The sequence below is a fragment of the Pyrgilauda ruficollis genome, unplaced genomic scaffold (assembly GCF_017590135.1).
Source record: "Pyrgilauda ruficollis isolate IOZ18807 unplaced genomic scaffold, ASM1759013v1 scaffold45, whole genome shotgun sequence".
Lineage (NCBI taxonomy): Eukaryota > Metazoa > Chordata > Aves > Passeriformes > Passeridae > Pyrgilauda > Pyrgilauda ruficollis.
The window spans coordinates 229,686-249,151 of NW_024526044.1; the positions used below are offsets into that span (position 1 = coordinate 229,686).

Sequence of the window (19,466 nt, forward strand, 5' to 3'; positions counted from 1 at the left end):
GGGACTCCTGCCTGCAGACTCGTCCCGCCGGCAGACTCGTCCCACCAGACGAACCAGTTTCACTTTCAGAAATAGGAAGTTCTCCGGGAAGGGCCGGCGAGCGCCCAGACGCGTGCGGGTAGCGCGGGCCGGCAGGATGAGCTCCCCGGCCGGCGGCAGGAGCCCCGCATCCCCCCTTTGCCCGGCCTCCCGGAGCGCGGTGGCATAGCCCACCGCATCCAGAGCATCGCCGGGCATGGAGCAGTTCGTCAGGAAGCGCCTGACCTTCCTGACATCCTTCTGGAACAAGCTCCGTCCCCGCTCCGTGACGGAGAGCTGCTCGCTGGGGTATCTTGGCTCTGATTCCGTTTCGCTGAACTCGGAGGCGACTTCCATTTCCTTCATCCCCAAGTCCTCTCTCTGTATCGCTTTGTACGCTTTCACAGCCCGCAGCGCCGAGGAGCTGAGCGTAAGCGCTGGGGACAAACTGCGTGTCCTCAGAGAGGAGGGCGAGTATGTCCTGGCCCGGCGGCTGCTGGGGGAGCCGGCCATGGGCTACGTCCCTGCTGCCTACGTGGCCAACCTCAGCCAGGGCACCTCCGCTCACCGCCCGTAAGTATCCCCCGCTCTGGATCCACAGGGGGACGGAGGCTGGGCTAGGGCAGCGCATCCCGCAGGGAAAGGCAGCGCTCGCCCTCCACAGCGGCGGCGAGCGCCTGATCCTCATCCCCTGCTTTGGCCATCAGCGGCGCGGGGACTGAGCGGGGACCTGCCCTCCCCTGGGCACCCCTGCATCCCCTGGGCACCCCTGCATGCCCTGCATCCCCTGCAGCCCCTGCAGCTCGTGGCAGCGGGGTGGAGGTGTTCGCCAGAGAAAGCGAGATTTGGGGGATGCGCCAGAGATGCCGATGTCCCTTCCTGGCTGCATCACCCTCGCACGGGGTGGGCTGGCTCTGGGCTGGGGTGCGGGGTGATGCTGGGCAGGGCTGCAAAGGCTCCTGCTTGCTCCGGCTGCTTTCCCTCTTGTTAAAGGGGAGCCAGAAAGAAGAGAGGGAGCTGTATAGCTTGTACCTGAGCTCTGCCAGCTCCAAAGGGCTTGGGAGCACGGGAAGAAGCATTTTGGGTTGGTACCTGCCAGGAAGCCCAGAGCTCTGCAGGACCAGCTGTTGCTGCCATCCTGCTTATCCAGGGCTGGGGTTTCCTCCCGGTCGGTGCCTCTCCCAGCCGACAGGGAGCTGGGGGCATGTCTCAGCCCTCTGGCAGCCGGGGAAAGCCCAGGCTCCTCGTTGCATAAGGCAGCCTGGTCCCGACACGTCGGGCGAAGCGCCCCGAGACACGGCTGTTCCCTCTGTGCCCTGAGTCACCGAGCGCGGGGCTGCGGCGGGCGTGGCACCCTGGGGACCCCTCCGCGCTCGCCCTCTGCTGAGTGGGGTAAAGGAGAGGAGGGAGAAGCCCGGGGAGGGTCCCCGATGTGCAGATGGGATGGGAGAGACCCTCCCTGCGTGTGCTTTGAGCACGGCAAATCCAGTCCGGCTGGGCTGTGCTGGGACCACAGCAGTGCGGACCGCGGGGTCGGCTCCCGGCCTTATTCCCATGGCTTGGGACAGCTGGACAGGCTACAGGGGAGCGTGTAGAACACACACAGGTGTGTGTACCTGTGTGTGTGTGTGTACTTGTGTGTGTACATATCTGTGTACATGTGTGTACCTGTGTGTGTACATGTGTGTGTGTACCTGTATGTGGTACGTGTGTGTACCTGTGTGTGTGTACCTGTGTGCGTACATATCTGTGTACATGTGTGTGTACATGTGTGTACCTGTGTGTGTACGTGTGCGTGTACATGTGTGTGTGTACCTGTATGTGGTATGTGTGTGTACATGTGTGCACCTGTGTATGTACCTGTGTGTGTGTACCTGTGTGTGTGTACCTATGTGCGTACATATATGTGTACATACATTGTGTGTGTACCTGTGTGTACCTGTGCGTATCTGTGTGTGTACCTGTGTGTGTGTACCAGTGTGTGTGTGTGTGTACCTGTGTGTGTGTACCTGTGTGTACCTCTGTGTGTGTGTGTACCTGTGTGTGTGTGTATGTACTTGTGTGTGTACATATCTGTGTACATGTGTGTACCTGTGTGTGTACATGTGTGTGTGTACCTGTATGTGGTACGTGTGTGTACCTGTGTGTGTGTACCTGTGTGCGTACATATCTGTGTACATGTGTGTGTACATGTGTGTACCTGTGTGTGTACGTGTGCGTGTACATGTGTGTGTGTACCTGTATGTGGTGCGTGTGTGTACCTGTGTGTGTGTACCTGTGTGTACCTCTGTGTGTGTGTGTACCTGTGTGTGTGTACCTATGTGCGTACATATATGTGTACATACTTTGTGTGTGTACCTGTGTGTACCTGTGCGTATCTGTGTGTGTACCTGTGTGTGTGTACCAGTGTGTGTGTGTGTACCTGTGTGTATCTGTGTGTGTGTACCTGTGTGTGCCTCTGTGTGTGTGTGTGCCTGTGTGTGTGTACGTGTGTGTGTACCTCTGTGTGTGTGTGTCCCTGTGTGTGTGTGTCCGTGTGTGTGTACCTCTGTGTGTGTGTGTCCCTGTGTGTGTGTGTCCGTGTGTGTGTACCTCTGTGTGTGTGTGTCCCTGTGTGTGTGTGTCCGTGTGTGTGTACCTCTGTGTGTGTGTGTCCCTGTGTGTGTGTGTCCGTGTGTGTGTACCTCTGTGTGTGTGTGTCCCTGTGTGTGTGTGTCCGTGTGTGTGTACCTCTGTGTGTGTGTGTCCCTGTGTGTGTGTGTGTGTGTGTACCTGTGTGTGTACGTGTGCGTGTACATGTGTGTGTGTACCTGTATGTGGTATGTGTGTGTACATGTGTGCACCTGTGTATGTACCTGTGTGTGTGTACCTGTGTGTGTACATGTTTGTGTACCTGTGTGTGTGTACCTATGTGCGTACATATATGTGTACATACATGCCGTGAGCAGCTGCTGCCCAGCCACATCCTGCGGACAGGGAAAGGGCGCTGCCAGGGCGTGGGAGGGCAGAGGGCCGGACCGTGCGCGGCTTCCAGCCGGAGCGAGCCGCGAGCACGCCGACTCCGCGGAGCCGCAGGTCGGAGCTGGGTGGTAATTTGTTCACCCCATCACGTATAATTTCCTGCGCGGCTTCTCAGACGCTGGCAGTCCCAGCTAATGAAACTGTTGGCTTACATCCTGGCTGCCTTAGGCTGGATGGAGCTGCGTCTCCCTGTGCATCCCGCTGTGTCGGGACCCAGCCAGCCACCGTGCCTTTCCTTACGCGATTTCAGGGACGAATGTCACACAGACAAGGGTTTGGCTGGGTCCTCCCCCGACTTGGTGCTGTGAAGTCCTCAGACATCACTACCACAGCTGGAGCAGCAAAAGGCAATTGCCAGAGATGTTTTCATTGATGCCATTTGTTCATGGGCTCAGAGCTGGATCTGCCCATGAGCTGCAGGTCAAGAGTGCAAAGGGATCCTGCGCCTGCATGTCCATGCTCTCATGGAAGGACAGAGGAACAAGCTCTCCAGAGCATCTTCCTCACAGTGCCAGGTGGTTTGTGCTTTATTTACCACAGGCTATCAGCCCAAAAGTGTAACTCTCACCTCAGGGTTTGGGATGGAGCTGAGACATGGACAGCAGTGTCCAGACACTGGTGGAGGAAATGCCCCATCCCTGGCAGTTCAATACCAGGCTGGACGGGGCTTTGAGCAGCCCAGGCTAGCAGAAGGTGTTCCCACCCCTGGCAGGAGGGGTGGAATGAGATGAGTTTTAGGGTCCCTCCCAATCCAAACCATTCTGGGATTCTCTGATTCTGTGCAATGGCAATAAACTGCAGCAAGTGCCTGTAAAGCCCACCCAACAGAACAGCCCTGGTGCATGCAGGCAGCCACATCTACAGTTTTTGAGACATGTTCTAGCCACCGTGTCACTTGGTGGCTGCAGGAATGAGCAAACAGTGTGATACCAGCAGCTGCTCCCCCTCCCAAGCTCAGAGGATACAGAATCCCCTGAAATGGATGCAGACCCATCTGTGCAGCATCCCCTTGCCCTGCTCTGACCCCTCTGCTCTGCTCCCCAGCTGGTACTTCAGCAAGATCAGCCGAAACGAAGCGGAGCAGCTCCTCCTCTCGCCTCCCAACCAGCACGGCTCCTTCCTCGTCCGGGACAGCGAGAGCAGCAAGGGCGAATACTCTCTCTCAGGTGACCTTGTGGCAATTATCCAGATAAAATTAGCACAGGGAAATGAAGCAGGCTGTTACTTAGGAACAGCTCCTGGTTTGTTTAGCATGGGGTGAAAACAAGAATAAGTTTAAAGCACTTTTCAGCACCTTGTTGAAGGGAATGGGCAGCTTTCTGAGGGTGAGGGAAAGTTTACAGAGCAGGGGTGGATTGTTGAATCACTGTGGCAAAGGAAAGTGCGTGGCTCCTGTCTGGGATACAAAAGCCATAAACATTTCACTTCAGCACTAACTCCCAGGATTTCATTCCAGCAGCTTTTGTCATCTGAGGGCTGTTTAAAAATATGCTGCCACTCCAGATTACCAGGGCATGGGCTGCTCCCACATACTGAAATCTGAATTCAGGAGGTTTTGGACCATGCAGTGCCATTACGATCTGTTTTAATCCCCATAAAAGTAATCCCAGGAAAATTCATGGCAAACTCTACATCCCACCATCAATCCCTGAGCTGTGGGAGTCACAGCCACTCCTGGTTTATCCTCTTTGAGCAGCTCTGATGTTGTCTGAGCAGTCCATGGTGGAATTATGCCTGGGAATAAAGCTTATTAATTATCCCTGATAATAAAGCATCACCTCTGTGGTCCAAAGGAGCCTGGCTCACAATGGCCAGGAGTCCTCTGGGCCAGGAGGTGGGAGCAGAAGGGAGGTGGGGAGTGGGATGAAGCAGTCCAGAGGAGAGCTGTGTTGCTTTAACTTTATTAGAAGGCTTGGAATCTTTAAAGGAGAGACGGTGGAGCCAGCAGGGAGGTGGGGAGGGACTGACCTTTGCATGAGCTGAGTTTTCCCCAACCTGGGCTTCCCCACAGTGCGCAACCACACCAAGGTCAGCCACTTCCGAATCTGCAAGAGCCCCAGGGGCAGCCTCTACATCCAGAAGGGACACCCCTTTCCCAACATGGAGGAGCTCCTCGCCTTCTACACGGAGCACTGGAAGGTCATCCAGAGCCCCCTGCTGCAGCCCTGCAGCCCTGCGGTGCGTACGGGCACAGCTCGGCCCCGCTCCCCGCCTTCCCCGCGTGGGAAAAGGGAGAGGGAAACGAGGGAAACTAGAAATAATTAGTCTGTCCGTTTGGGTTTCGAGCTTTATTAAACTAAATTTAAAGCCCACCATTAGTATAGCTGCCAGCATCACCTTTGATCACCACGTTAAGGCTGGGCGTGGTATTTATAGGTATTTTTGACCAAGCCAAAATGCACAGAATTTTCTGAAATGTGTTGTCTGTCTCAAAGACTGGAAACCAAGTTGTTACAATCCCATTCAGTACAAATTCTGGAAATGCGCTTCCAGTTTTTTACTGAGAATATAAGACAAAACACATGGCTTTTATAAAGTTTTCATACCAATTAGTGCAGTGCTCATAAGTCTAATTACAGTATTAATCCCAAATTGCCAGCTCATTTCCTGATTAGAGTTCCATCCACTGATTATGACTTGGAAATAGCAATTAACCATGTGAATAATCCAAGAGTGAAATTGAAAGGTGTGGGATAAAAGAAATGCTAAATGAACCGAAGTCTAAATCAGCCATAATAGCAGTAATATTAATTCATGCATTTTTATTTATTGGTGGAGATGGATAAAAGCCACTTTTGAGGTCTGATGAGGAGTGAATTATGACTTGAACTCCTGATATTTTATGTAGTCTCCAAACTCTCCCCCTTACACAGCTGGGGTCCCAGCAGGGCTCAGGCAGAGGATGCCCCAGGTGTTCTGTGCCCGCAGTGAACACGGAGGGAAGGGCAGTGCTCAGGCTCGGCCCCTGGCTGGTGCAGCACCATGTCCTGCTCCTCTGTGGGCACCGAGGGCTGCTGCAGGCTCCAGCAGCAGGTCCTGCCTGGCTGGCTGGTCCGAGTGTGCCATTCCATGTCCATTCCAGACTCCCCCCGAGAGGGACGGCTGGGAGCGCCCGCGCTGGGAGTTCACCCTGCGGAGGAAGCTGGGAGAGGGCTACTTCGGAGAGGTGTGGGAAGGGCTGTGGAGGAACACGGTGCCAGTGGCCATCAAGATCATTAAAGGTACGTGGAGAATCAGATGTTAACAGCAGCCAACTCGTTCACTGCCATTATCATTGACCCTCCTTTATTTCCTCATCTTCTTGGCCACTCTGACTGTTTTATCATGCAAACTGCAGTAGGACCTGGTGAGGAGCCACTGGAATATTTCTGTGCACAAACCTAAGTTTGGGCTGCGTCCCTATAAAATGACTCCAGCCAGTGGGTGTGTGACAAGTGGCATCACATCAAATCAAATGGGTTTGTGATACATCAAGTCCTGATGGGACTGTGATCCTGAAAATGAGACCCAAACCCCCATGGAAAACATCTCTTTGGCTGTGGTGAAACACAGGTTGTGCAGACCTGAACTTTGAGAGCAGGGATGGGCTGTGAGGAGGTAAAAAAGGTTCTCATCCCATTTGGAGGCACTGAGGTCCCAATGTCTACATGAGAAAGTGGCTCACAAGGGCTGTGTTGGCTTTCTCCCACAGCTGACATGAAAGCAGAAGACTTCACCAAGGAGATTCAGAACCTGAAGCGCCTGAGGCATGAGAAGCTGATCCAGCTGCACGCCGTGTGCTCCCTGGAGGAGCCCGTGTACATCATCACCGAGCTCATGCGCAAAGGCAACCTCCACAGCTACCTCAACAGTGAGTGCTGTGCTGGCCCCACGGGATGGGGGATCCTGGGACACTGCTTCCTGTGCCTCAGAGCGGCCCTATGAATCTGAATGGGGACCCTAAGGGAGTGCCAGCCTGGTTTCTGCCCTGTTTGATCAGTGGTAACACAGAGCAATCCATGGGCAGTTGGTGGAGATGGGATCACAAAGTCTGCCATGATCCTTTGGATGTCCATGTGGGCTGGGTCTGTATCAACCCCTAGGAGCCCAAGCTCGTTGGTAGGGACCTTCATCCCTCCCCCACCTACCCATGGTCTGCCAGCTCCCACCAGAGCACACAATCTCACTGCTGTGTTTGGGCAACTCCACCTTCTTTACCAATGAAACAGCCAAACCTCCCCGTGGGTTTGTTCGTGTGCAGAGCTCATAACATGCCGTGGACCACTCATCACCTAGTTTAATTTCCTTGGCCTTTCTTTCCCTGACCCAGCACAATCAAACAAACCGCTCCCACCAAGACCTGTTTTTCTCCAGGGTGCTTCCCCTCCCACCCACACTGACCTTGTGTCTGACTGGGGCTCCAGAAGCAGAGCTGGAGCTCACAGGTACAACAGGCTGAGAGGCCTGCAGGGAGATTGGCATGGCAGAAGGTCACCTTTGGCTTTGAACAAGCCATGGATATCTGTGACCTTGGTGCTCCTCAGAGCACCAGGCTGAGGATGCAAATTTGCAGTTTTACATATTCCCCATGTCCCACACTGCCAGCACAGGGTCTCCTTCCAAACCAAAACACCAAAAAAGTTGTTGGTAGATTGCCCCCAGTGCTTGGATTGTCTGGATTAACAGGTCCTGAAGGGAAGTCCCTGGGCACCTCCCACCTGCTCAACATTGCCTGCCAAGTGGCAGACGGGATGAGGTACCTGGAGGAGAAGCACATTGTCCACCGGGATCTGGCAGCCAGAAACATCCTGGTTGGAGAGGAACTCACCTGCAAAATCGCTGATTTTGGGCTTGCCCGGCTCCTCAAGGTCAGTTCAGGGGATGCTGTGGTCCCTCCCTGCCACTACCTGAGCTCATAGAGCTGTCCCATGATGGAGGCAATCCCTGCCAGCCCCAAAACTCGTGTCTGTGCTGTTCACCCCATCCCTCATGTCCTGTCTGCCATTGCTTTTCAGGATGACATCTATTCCACCAGCAGCAGCACTAAAATCCCAGTGAAGTGGACAGCCCCAGAGGCAGCCAATTACCGCACCTACTCCCTCAAATCCGACGTCTGGTCCTATGGGATTCTGCTCTACGAGGTCTTCACGTATGGACAGATCCCATATGAAGGTAGGGCTGCTGCCCCTCTCCATCCACCTGCTGGGCAGCTTGCCCATGGTCCCCAAAAGCCAGAGGGTCATGAAATTCTGTATTGTCCCTTCCCTAAGGGATATGGAAGCAGCTCCTGGAGCATGAGCAGGTTATTGTTAATTTAGGGATGGCTTAGAAGGATATTCAGAGGTTGCAGAGTGGGTGCAGGAGTTGGTCTGGATCTCCCAGATCCTCTTTTCTACCACCCCTCTGGCAGAGAGACAGTTTCACAGCATCGCCAGTGACATCTTGGCCACCGCAGGTGTACCTTCAGGGCATCCTTTGGGGACATCAGACTCAGGGGCATCTTCTCCTTCCTTGCAGGAATGACAAACCAAGAAACCGTACGGCAAATCACCAGGGGCTACCGCCTCCCCCGGCCCAGCCCCTGCCCTCCCGAGATCTACAGCATCATGCTGGAGTGCTGGAGTGGCAACACAGAGGAGCGTCCCACCTTCCTGGCCCTGAGGGAGAAGCTGGGCTTCATCTACAGGCGGCTGCTCAGCTCCCTCTCCTGAGGGACCCCTTCCCACCATCCTTCCTGCACAAGCCCCTCCAGGCCAGCTCTTGCCTACAAGTTCCTTCCTTCTGGTTTGCCCTCTGACAGGGCTACAAGGAAAGCACATCCCCCCAGAAAACAGCCTGTGGTCCCTCTCAGCCAGGGTGCAGGGAGGTGGCCAAGGGAGAAAGCAACAAGTTGTGCAGAACTCGTTCCCAGCACTTGGCTGTGTAACAGTTTGGAGAAGCCCCATGGAGGCATCACTCAAAGTTTACATCTTCCTTCACTCAGTAGGGTGGGAGGCCCCTGCTGCTCCCCACACAAACGTGAAGGTTTGCAGTTCATGTTCAGTTGTGGCTCTGCTTGATTTATCTTGTAGTGTGTGTTCGGTGTATTTATCAATAAATGTGTGTGCATCCACCCACAGGAGTCCTCGCAGGGCGTTGCTGGATGCTCCTCCCTCAGCACACTGCTCCACTCCCTCCCAGGAATCATGGAATGGTTTGGGTTGGAATGGCCCTAAAGCTCATCTTGTTCCAAACCTCCCCTGACATGGACCCCCCTTCCACTAGAGCAGGTTGCTCCAAGCTCTGTCCAACCTGGGTGTGAACACTTCCAGGGATGGGTTCAAGGAGCCCACCAAGGACAGGTTCAAGGAAGCACTGATTTGCAACCAGCCCCACTCTTGGAACCACAGATAAAACCATTCTTGTGTTTCTTTGGACTGTCTTCACCTAAGTACCCCTGTGTGCCTCTGCCACCCCTTTTCCAGGCAGGAGCCCCACATGCCCTGAGGACTCTGCACAGTCAGCTCCTGACTGGGCTGCTCTGCTCTGGATCCTTGTCTCGCTCACCCTCCTGTGGTTATTCCAAGAAAAAATGAATGTCTGGGTTCTAATATTGAATGCGTCCTTATCCCAGGTGCAAGCAGCAAAGGAGAAACCCTGCATCAGCCTACTTTGCTCTTTATTCCACCCATGGGGAAAGCCAAGAGATGCTCCCAGCACCCTCAGCTCCTCCCTAATCCCAGGATATGGCATTGCTGGGCGACCTTGAGCCTCTGGTCCCTCCCTAGCCATGGCAGAGTTTGCTCCACCAAGTCCCTGTTGCCCCCTGCCCATGCACGCTCCCAGAGCCAGGACTGTCCTTGGCAGCAGTGGAAAAACACATGGAAAAGCAGGAATTGGAGCAATGTCAAGGCTCCAGGCTGGTGCAGGCAGGGGCAGCCCGAGTGGGGCTGTTAGAGCCCTAACACAATTGTGGCACTGGTGGCAGGAGCAGACAGGCTGTGGGTGAAAGGCAACTGGCAGAGGTTTAGAATTCCTCCTGACAAGCTCATCTTGCCCCTTTGCAGGTGACCAGTGGGACTGAGCCAACAGCAACGTTGGAATTTATAAAGTTAATAAAGTTTATATAACATTCCCCATGCCTGGGCAGTGTCCATGCTGTGCAGAGCAGCAGAAACAAGTCTGGCTGTTGGCTGAGCAAGTCTCCAAGCACGAGGGGCCTGGAAAGGGGAGGCAGGAATGTGGTTTAGGGGTGGGATGAAGCCTGCTCTGTTCCCGTAGAGCTGCAGCCCTGTCCTGGGAAGGCAGCAGCTCCTGGTTGGAGTGTTCCCAGATGGAAAAAGCAACAGGTTGGGTTTGGACAAGGTTGCAAGAGGAAATCCTCTCCTTGCACAAACATTTTTCAGCTTGATCAAACACCTGAGCAGAGAGCACAGCTATGTCCAGCCCAGGTCCTCTCCTGCAGGAAAGTAAAGACTGAAGGCACATCCAGCAGGTGAAGGGTTGTGGCACACTAAGGAAGGGCAGGGACACGGTGAGGGGAGGCTGCAGCACCTCAGAATCACAGAATGGTTTGGGTTGGAAGGGACCTTCAAGATCACCTTGTTCCAACCCCCTGCCACGGGCAGGGACACTTTCCACTAGACCAGGCTGCTCAAATAGCAATAAAGACCAAATTTGCAGGTCTGGCTGCCACCAGATGGAGCTCAAAAATAAGCAGGAGGAGAAGGGCGTGCGTGGGGTGATGGGGCTGGTGTGGGGCACAGCCATCCACGGTGGGGTACCCAGAGATGCCAGGGGGGCTGGCAGGGCACCAGCCTGTCACACACATGGCCCAGAACCAGCTCACTCAGCAGTCACAGGGAGCTCTTGGGGATGTAATGACACGGTGCTGCCCACAGCAGTTTTCCTTCCTCCTCCTCTTCCTCTGCTGCATGAAAAACCTGGGTTTGCCCTCCATCACAGTCTGCTGGGTTTTGGCATTTCTGAGAGTCATTACTTGTTTTCTAAAAGTAGATAAAGTTGGGGGTGGGGGGGAGTGGGTGGGGAGGGGAACCCAAATTTTCCTATCTGCTCCCATGATCTCAGCCTGAGCTGGGCACTGCAGCCCTCCCCCCAAAACTGGACCAGGCTTTTCCTTAATCTGCTCCACAAAGGCAGGAATGCTGGGGTCCAAGTCCCTCCAGCACTGCTCTGGAGTGGGCACTGCAAATCCTGCTGTTACAGGCACCTCCTGCTCCATTTGCAGCCTGGCATGTGCCCGTTTCAGGATTCAAGGATGGGAGCCTTGACCCAGTGGCATTTGGAAGCAGCCTCGGGCTAATGTGATGTATTTCAGCTGCACAGCTCATTTCTATTTTTAATGTCCCACATCAGCGTTTGAAGGGTGAGGGGGAAGCAGAGCTGCTGGAGGGAAATAAACCAAACCAAAACAACCCCCAGCAGCAAGAGGCAGGGAATGGAAAGAAGTACTTCTCGCTGGAGGCGGTGGGGTGGCACGAGGGCTGCTGCAAAGGACGAGTGAGCAGAAAACACCAGCGAGTTTTTAGCAAATACGTGCATTAATCAACAGTTAAAACACCATCGAGGGAGCAGAGGGGGGACGTCAGTCCCTGTGGAGCTGATGCCATAGGAGGTGTGTGCTTGCCCCTCCCTGCAGGAAGAAGGGGATTGATTAGGGAGCTGTGCAGTGTATGGGGAACCCCTTTCATTACCTTGCTTCTACTGCACAATGTTTCCCTTGCTATCCCACCACAGCAGCAACACGAGGACACAGGAAATCAGCTGGAATCATAGAATCACTTAGGCTGGAAAAGCCCTCTAAGATCTTTGAGTTCAGCCATTCCCCCAGCACTGCCAAGGCCACCACTAACCCATGTCCCCAGGGGCCACATCCACAGGCCTTTCAAACCCCTCCAGGGATGGGGAATCCCATGCTTGGGAACTTTCTCAGTGTGGAGATTTGTCCTGATAGCCAACCTAAACCTCTCCTGCCACAATCTGAGGCTGTTCCATAGAATTGTGAAATGAGAGTTTTCTCTCATCACTTGTTACTTAAGACAGACACCCACTGCAGTGGAGACAGAAACAGAACAAAAATAAACGTGCTCGGCTGTCAGATGCTTTTCCAAAATGTCTGCAGGCTGTGAAAGGGCAAGAAAGGCCCTAAAATCCTTTCAATCCCAAGCAAAAAAAGGCAATGCCAAGGGCTTTGCTCTGAGAAATGCCATGAAGCTGCCCAGGAGCACATCTGAGGGGTTCTGGACTCTCTCTCTATCTCCACTCCCAGCAGAGAAGGAGTCTGAGGCTGTGACACTTCACAGACATTCAGAAAAACAGCCTTTAACTCATCAGGGGTTTTCCAGGCAGTTTTGCTTCACTGGACAGGGAACCATGGGCAGAAGGGCAGCCTCTGACAGGTGTTGCAGTCCCTGCTGTAAATCCAACCCACCTTGGAGCAGTGTGGGAATGAACTTAGCCTTCATCCAGCATCCAAAAACTGGATAGGGGAGCATCCATGTGCTCATGGCCTCACAGAGCAGCTCACTTAGAGCTGGATCAGGCTGGGGAACGTGCCCAGATGAAAGCCAGGGATGTGGGACTGGTGCCTTTGCTCTGTCACTGCCTCCCCTGGGTGCCTGAGGACAGTTGCTGGGTTTGTCCCTCCATGATCACAAGACCAACAAGCAAATACAGAGATATTGACTTTACCTTTGTGTGTCCACACTGATTTCCAGGCTTGGAAAAAAATATTTGTCTGTCCAAAATATGTGGCTTTTGCTGGTAACCAGCAGCAGAGGAGACCCCTGAGGCACCCTGGGGTTGAGCAGCACCCGAAGGGCTTTGCTGAGCCCTGGGAAGACCCTGGGGCAGTGCCACAACTACACGTCCCAGCCAGCCACCCGTCCTTGCCTTGTCTTAGTCAGAAAGGGTTTATTTTATCACGATTTTCCTGTGTTTCATGAAGTTTAAAGGCTGCCATGTGCAGCCCCACAACAGCAACAGTTTGCTGCCTGACTGGAAGTCACATCAGATCAGATGCTGCCATGGACATGGGGGTCACCTTCGGGGTGCTGGCAGTGCCCCACACGTCCCAGCCAGCCACCCCTCCTTGCCTTGTCTTAGCCAGAAAGGGTTTATTTTATAACGATTTTCCTGTGTTTCATCTGTTTAAAGGCTGCCATGTGCAGCCCCACAATAACAACAGTTTGCTGCCTGACTGGAAGTCACATCAGATCAGATGCTGCCATGGACATGGGGGTCACCTTTGGGGTGCTGGCAGTGCCCAGACTGCTGGAACACCCCTGGAGCCATCCCCCTTGGATGCACACACTGACCCAGGGGGAACAGAGGTGCCAGTGCTGCCCTGGCCCCTTGGAGGGACAGGGGACACAGACACTCTGCCCTGATGGCAAGGACCAGTGCCTGGGGGAGCAGAGCTCAGTGAAAAGCTTACTCAACACTTTCCACTGTAAAAACAACAGAACTGGAAGTGACCCTGGATGCCCCTTCAAGCAGCCACAAAGCAGAGCAGCCACTTGCCCCCAGCTGCTCCCTGCCCTTTGCTCTGCCAGCACGGGACACCAGGAGGCAAAGTCACAGCTCAGGGGTCCCACGGCCTCAGCTGCCACCAGGGCTGCAGCACCTGGTGCCCACAGGGACAGCCCCACACCTCATGCTGTGGCTGGGAGTAGAGCAGGAAGATTTGGCACTTTAAATCAACAGCTTTAAATCAACAGCTCCAAGGTTTTTTTTTTGCCTCCAGCAGGAACAAAGGCACTCCCTTCATGCAGGCTCTTGTTTTCCCAGCCATTGGGCTGGTTATGGAAGGATCAAACAGCCAAACTGCATCATTGAAGGCAAAAATCAGGTAAAACAGCACTTGGGGCAATTGGGATCCAGGGCTGCAAACCCAGTGCAGCCTCTGAGCTGCCATCCACACCATGAGCTCCAGCCTGATAGCCAGGTACATAAATGCATGTCTTCAGCAAGTTTAATCTCTCTTCTCATTATGGAGGGGTCACTGTGCACCCCAAATCCTTCCCCCAGCCCCAGCCACACCTGCTCAGGCCCTGGCACTGGCTCCTAGCCCTCGAGCTACCAAAGCAGTGCAGAGCAGCCGTGTGTTCAGGGAACAAAACAAGTTCAGTGCCAGCAGGGACAGGCTGTGTAGCCAAGTAAGGAGAGAAGAGGGCGAGGGAAGGCGTTTGCAACACCACCACAGCCCGGCCAGATCCTGCTCATGTGCAAAACACACATGGGCCCAGTGAGTCAGGCTGGCACGTGATACCTGGCACCACCACATCCTGCTGCTGCTCTGTGCTGTGTCCTGGTCCAGCCCCACCAACACCCCCAGCACCGCTCTGCTGTCCCCCTCCCCGGACAGAAACAACCCACAAACGTTTTAAAAGGCTGCTCAAGTTTATTCATTGCCATTGTACGAGTTGAAGGTAATAAAAACGTGTTACCACATCTGCTTCGAGAGGGCTTAGTTACACCGGGAGAGAGTAAAAAAGGTTGGAGTGGAATCGTCGGGGTTGCTGCGCTTTTCCATCAGAAAGCAGCGCAATTTTTTGCTTGGAGCAGCCGGCTATTCTACAGGGGAGGGGCTGTGCCCGCCGGGGTGGGAGGGAGCACCCCGGAGCCGGGATGCTCGCCCGCATCACACCGCGGGGCCCGCGCTGGACTCGCTGGCGTGGCGCCTCCGCCCTGCGCCCGGGGCTGCCACCAGCCCGCAGGCTACGGGTCCTGTGGCCACCCGCAGAGCTCCCAGGCTGTAACACACAGCAGAGAGACAGTCAGCCATCGTGCCAGCCCCCAGACGTGGCACTACGGCTCTGCGTTTGTTCCTGCAGCGAAGGCTCGGGAGCCCTGGGCAGGACGCGGTCCATTGGGTCAGGATGCGCCCGGGGGGATGCAGCAGCGACAGCCCCACGTGGCCTGGGTGCTGCATTGGTGCTCCCCCGTGTGAGCACTCACCTCTCCTGGGACTCTGACACCGTTGTCATGGCTGGGTGAGTTGTCTTCCCAAAGAAGAAGCTGGCCCACCACTGGCCGGGGTCAGACTTGGGCAGGTCTGAGGAACGGTGCATGACAGGGAGAGTCCAGGTCAGTGCCACCTGGGCACCCCAGCCTCGCCCCACAGGAGAGGCTGGGTCACCTGCAGTAAGAGCTCCCAAGGAGGGACTGGGAGCAGAGTGAGCCAGGACAGGTGACACTTACCCGGGCCATGGGGGATGACTTCCCCAGAGTACTCTGAGCTGCAGGAGCTGGTGCTGGATGTGGAGCTCAGGCGCCCTGTGGAAAAATCATGGCCATCAGAACCACTGCTGACCCATGGCTGTGCCATGAGAAGGAAACCACAGCCTTGGTGAGGCTGTGCCTGGTTGATACGGCTCAGCCTCATCACTGACTCACTCCACTACTTGCCCAGTTTAGTGCCAGGCCAGTAAAAACCACTAGGAAGAGAACACTGGGGAGATTCCAACCACAGGGAGCAGAAAAACACCTGGACACCTCTGCAGGAAAAAACCTGCAACCCCAAGGACAAAATTGAGTGGCTTTGAGAGGCCTCTGCAGACGACTTGAGGCCAAGCGGATGCAAATAAATTCCTGTGTATAATCCATGTGCTTTTAGTAAACAGCTACAAGCCTGCTGCTTGTTTCATCTCAGGAGAATCCTTTAATTCCCTCTGGTTTAAGCAATCCATTAAACCAGAAACTCTCTCCTGGGTGAGGTACCAGGAACAGCCATTGCCCAGACTGGTTTTGGAGCTCACTATTGAAGCAACAGTGCAGGGTGAAACCGTCCACCCCATCCCCTACAATCTTAGTAACAACTGAAGAGATTTGAGCCCCCTCACCAGCTGGTACAGATGGGCTGGGGGGCCCCAAGGAGGGTCTGGGCAGCAGCAGGGACACTGCTGGCTGTGCCCTTTTCTCAGCAAACACTCACATGGGGCTGCAGCTGAAAGCACAGACCTGAGCTCAGCTCCATCTCTGCTGGAGCCACAGCCCCCCACAGCTGGCAGAGACCCCCATGTGCTCACCCACCACCCCAAGCCCCCCCTGGCCCCCAGGCTGCCCTTACTTCTGCGATAGTTGTGCGTGGCCATGAGCGAGCCGCTGGATGGGATGGATGCCATGGTTCCTGATCTTGGTTCTTGTGCAGATCTAAACCTGGGAGCACAGAGGCAGCTGTCAGCACCCACCCTGACCCGCCCCTGCACCCCAAAAACTGCAGGGGTGTAAATGGAACCAGTGTGAGTACTGGACGTGCAGCCCTGCACTGGGAACGGCGGCTGGTGCTCACTGCACACGGATTAAATCCACAGAGCTCCAAGAGCTACGTGCAAAGCCAAAATAATTCCATCATACACGACTGCCTGCGCAGAGCACAGCCTGGCACAGCTCCTTCCCGAGCCCCCAGCCCCACCCCGAGTGTTTTTCTTGCAGGAACCCAGCTCCCCTCCTTGGATCAACATCTGGAGTTACAAAATCGCGGGCGGATGTTGCATAAGAAGCAAAGAAATGTTGAGCTGGGGCACACACCGAGGGTGTTCCTGCAAGAAGTTCCAGCCCCAGCCTGTCCTCAGCAGCCTCCCCATCAGCCACAGCCGGGACAAACCTGCCCGCCCTTCACTTTTGATGTGGTCTAGCTCCAGTTCTGAACTGGAGAAGTTCCTTCCCTCTTCCGGGTACAAAACACCTTCCTGCCAGCAGCTAACTCTTCCCCCAGTCCGACCCAAGAAAGCTCTAAGAATTCCCCAAAAAAGCTCTAAAAAACCCCTCAGGGGGTCAAACGCGCCAGCCGCCAACAGCTGGCGGACACCGCGAACCAACCTTTCCTTCGCGGGGAAACTGAGGCACGGGGAAGTTCCTCCCGACAGCCACCCAGCGCAGCCCCCTGGCAAAGCAAAGCCTCGGGGCCGCCCCTGTCCCCCCCGGCAGCGCACCTGGGCCGTGTGCGGGCTCCGGCGGGCTCCGGCGGGGCCGGGCAGGGCAGGGGGGTCCGGCACGGGGCCGCGGATCGCTCGCACCGCACGGCCTGAGCCGCGGCGCTGCCGAGCCGCCCCCGCAGCGCCGCTTTATCCGCTCCGGCACCGCCGATGGCAGCGGGGGCGGGCCCCGACACGCCCCTGGCTCGGTCGCGATTGTCGCGGCGGGGAGAGGGGACACCCGCCGAGGGATCGCGGGACGGCCCGACAGCGGCCCGAGCGCGGGGAGAGGGGGCTGCTCCCAAAAATCCACACCCCGCTCTTCATCCCGCTCCTCATCTCGGAGGTGGTGCGGCTCCAGTTCCGAGCTGGAGGAGTTTCTTTCTCCTTTCAAGCAATGCTGCGTTTAAAATGAGGGTAAACATGAAAAATAAATAGATACGGATTCGAGGGATTCTGAGTTGGCTGGGTTTTATCAGTTTTGGAAAAGAAGCCTTTACTTCAGAGGAAACGCTTGCAGCAAGGCCAAAGTGCAACCCACAGCACAGAGCAGCTCCTCTGTGTTTGGGTACCAGGGTAGCATCCTGTACAGGTGCTGCTCATAAACCACTGGTTTGTGGGATGTGAGGCTGGGAGAGCCAAGGCAATAGATGTGTGTATGAGGAAGCAGATCTGTTGAAGAGAAAGTTTCTTTCTGTTTGGAATGGAAATGAGGTTGAGAACAAAACACTCTAAGAGAAGCCAGAGCCTTAAGGTATCTCCACAAAGGCAGTTTGGTACTTGTCATACCTAAAATGTTGCTAATTTTCTCTCCCCTAAAATTCAGTAATGCTCCAGAGCAGAGCTTTGCAGCCCAGCACACTGAGGGCTGCAGTAAAACCTTGCAGTTTGGGTGCAGCTGTGGGAAAGAACATTTTTGGGGAGTGATGCTTTAACCATTTAGTGATTGAAGGCAGAAGGGAGCCCACATCCCAACCTGGGGTGGTTTTGTCACAAACTCCTCCAGCAACGAGCTTCATTCCCCTCCAGTTGTTTTTTTCCTTATTAACCTGGAGTTATTCTTTAATCATCAGGACGAGGAACCAGTGCCAGGGGAGGCTGCCCTGGGTTGCTCCAGGACATCGATCTCCCTGCACAGCTCGTGGGGCAGTAAAAGGGCCGAGCTGCCCTCAGGGGTGTGTTTCTCAGTGGGGTGTGACCACCCCAGCATGGGGACACTCCGTGTGAGCCACGTCCCCAGCTGACACAAGAAGGCCACACTGCCCACTGCCGTGGCTGCTGGCATGGACACTGCACGCACCCTCCGAGGACAGCAGCCAGCACAGCTTTCAGGGAAAGCCTTGGCACCACAAGTCTGTAAATAAATAGATTCTTTCCAAAATTTACTCCAGAGGTTAAAGCACAACACAAGCACGTGTGTGGTCCAGCTGGGGACCGAGTTCCTCCAGCCGTGCCTCAGTTTCCCCACTGATTATACTGACTCAGTGCTTTCCAGTTTGGCTGAAGGTTGAGATGGACTTTGAATACACGAATTCCAACAGGCAGTTTAAACAGCCACGTGGTTGTTTTCATGCCCAGCATAAGGCTTTGCTTTTGTGCTGCGTGACTGGGTTTGATCATTGGTTGGATTTCAGGGTCCTGGCACTCCCAGTCCATTTGCTCCCAGCCCTGCCTGGCTACACAGCATGGAGAGTTCCAGGGCACAGGCTTGGGAGATTTTCCTGGCCTGGAAGGGAATGATAGAAGGCTAAAAATTCAGTGCTTCAGACATGAGAAGTCACTTTTGTTTTAGTGTAGCCTGTGTCATCTCTCAGGTTCCTCCTCAGCTCCCTAGAGATGTATTCCTGCATCCTCCATCCCCCTAATAATGCACAGAGCAATTAGAGTGTATTGATAGAAAGATTATATTCTATAAAGGATTATCTTCTCCCCAGCAGGTACAGGACGGCTGTGTACCCCACCGAGCCTGAGCAGGCTAATTGCTTTAATTAATGATAGAGCAGAAATGAACAAACCTGCCCCAATCCCTCTGTGCAATTACACCACTTACACCCACATTTGGGGCTGCTTTTAAAGGATCAGCTCATTAAGCAGATAACACTGGGGGTGTGATGCTGCCCCCACAGACATGAGGGGTGAACTGGGGTTTTGCTACTTCAGGGGGATTCGTCTCCAGCAAATCGTGCCTTGTTCTGCTTTTCCTCTCAAAATCAATTCCATTTTGCCTTAATGATGCAGCAGGAGCAGCATGGGTAGGACAGAGCAGCCAGGGGAGATTGAGCAGCCAGTCTGGTTTCCCAGGACAAAGCCTGTTCATATCAGGTGTGTTGAAAAGAGGAAGATACATTTCATTTCTATTGATCAAGAAATTGTACTTTTAAAGTGAGCAGATGACAAGATTTGGATAGATTTTTCTCTTTGGTTTTCCTCTCATTAGAGCCTCTAGGTTAGAACCCAGGACTGCAAGTCTATCCAGTTTGCTTGGCTTTTAGCTTCTGGCAACTGGCTTTTGTTATCTGCCATTTGTGTGGG

At 54.5% G+C, this 19,466-nt stretch overlaps 2 protein-coding genes across 4 annotated transcripts; one reads left to right on the forward strand and one right to left on the reverse strand.

The window, feature by feature from the left end:
- Positions 1–123: 123 nt before the first annotated feature.
- On the forward strand, positions 124–9,112 carry LOC121359484 (tyrosine-protein kinase Srms-like). 2 transcript variants are annotated; one of them, XM_041478442.1, is made up of 8 exons: positions 124–591; positions 4,084–4,205; positions 5,051–5,217; positions 6,122–6,260; positions 6,731–6,889; positions 7,705–7,886; positions 8,034–8,190; positions 8,536–9,112. In XM_041478442.1, exons 1-8 carry the CDS (start codon positions 236–238, stop codon positions 8,727–8,729), a joined length of 1,476 nt encoding a protein of 491 aa, XP_041334376.1. In that variant the 5' UTR covers positions 124–235; the 3' UTR covers positions 8,730–9,112. The 2 variants fall into 2 exon arrangements, with proteins under 2 accessions (XP_041334376.1, XP_041334377.1); XM_041478443.1 differs by lacking the exon at positions 124–591 and adding an exon at positions 3,488–3,554.
- A 5,287-nt stretch (positions 9,113–14,399) lies between these two features.
- Positions 14,400–17,106, reverse strand: PPDPF (pancreatic progenitor cell differentiation and proliferation factor). 2 transcript variants are annotated; one of them, XM_041478572.1, is made up of 5 exons: positions 16,953–17,106; positions 16,088–16,176; positions 15,220–15,294; positions 14,977–15,073; positions 14,400–14,771 (listed from the first exon to the last, which is right to left on the reverse strand). In XM_041478572.1, the coding sequence occupies exons 2-5, from the start codon at positions 16,140–16,142 to the stop codon at positions 14,660–14,662; spliced, it is 339 nt and encodes a 112-aa protein (XP_041334506.1). In that variant the 5' UTR covers positions 16,143–16,176; positions 16,953–17,106; the 3' UTR covers positions 14,400–14,659. The 2 variants fall into 2 exon arrangements, with proteins under 2 accessions (XP_041334506.1, XP_041334507.1); XM_041478573.1 differs by having other exon boundaries at positions 16,840–17,072.
- Positions 17,107–19,466: the final 2,360 nt, after the last annotated feature.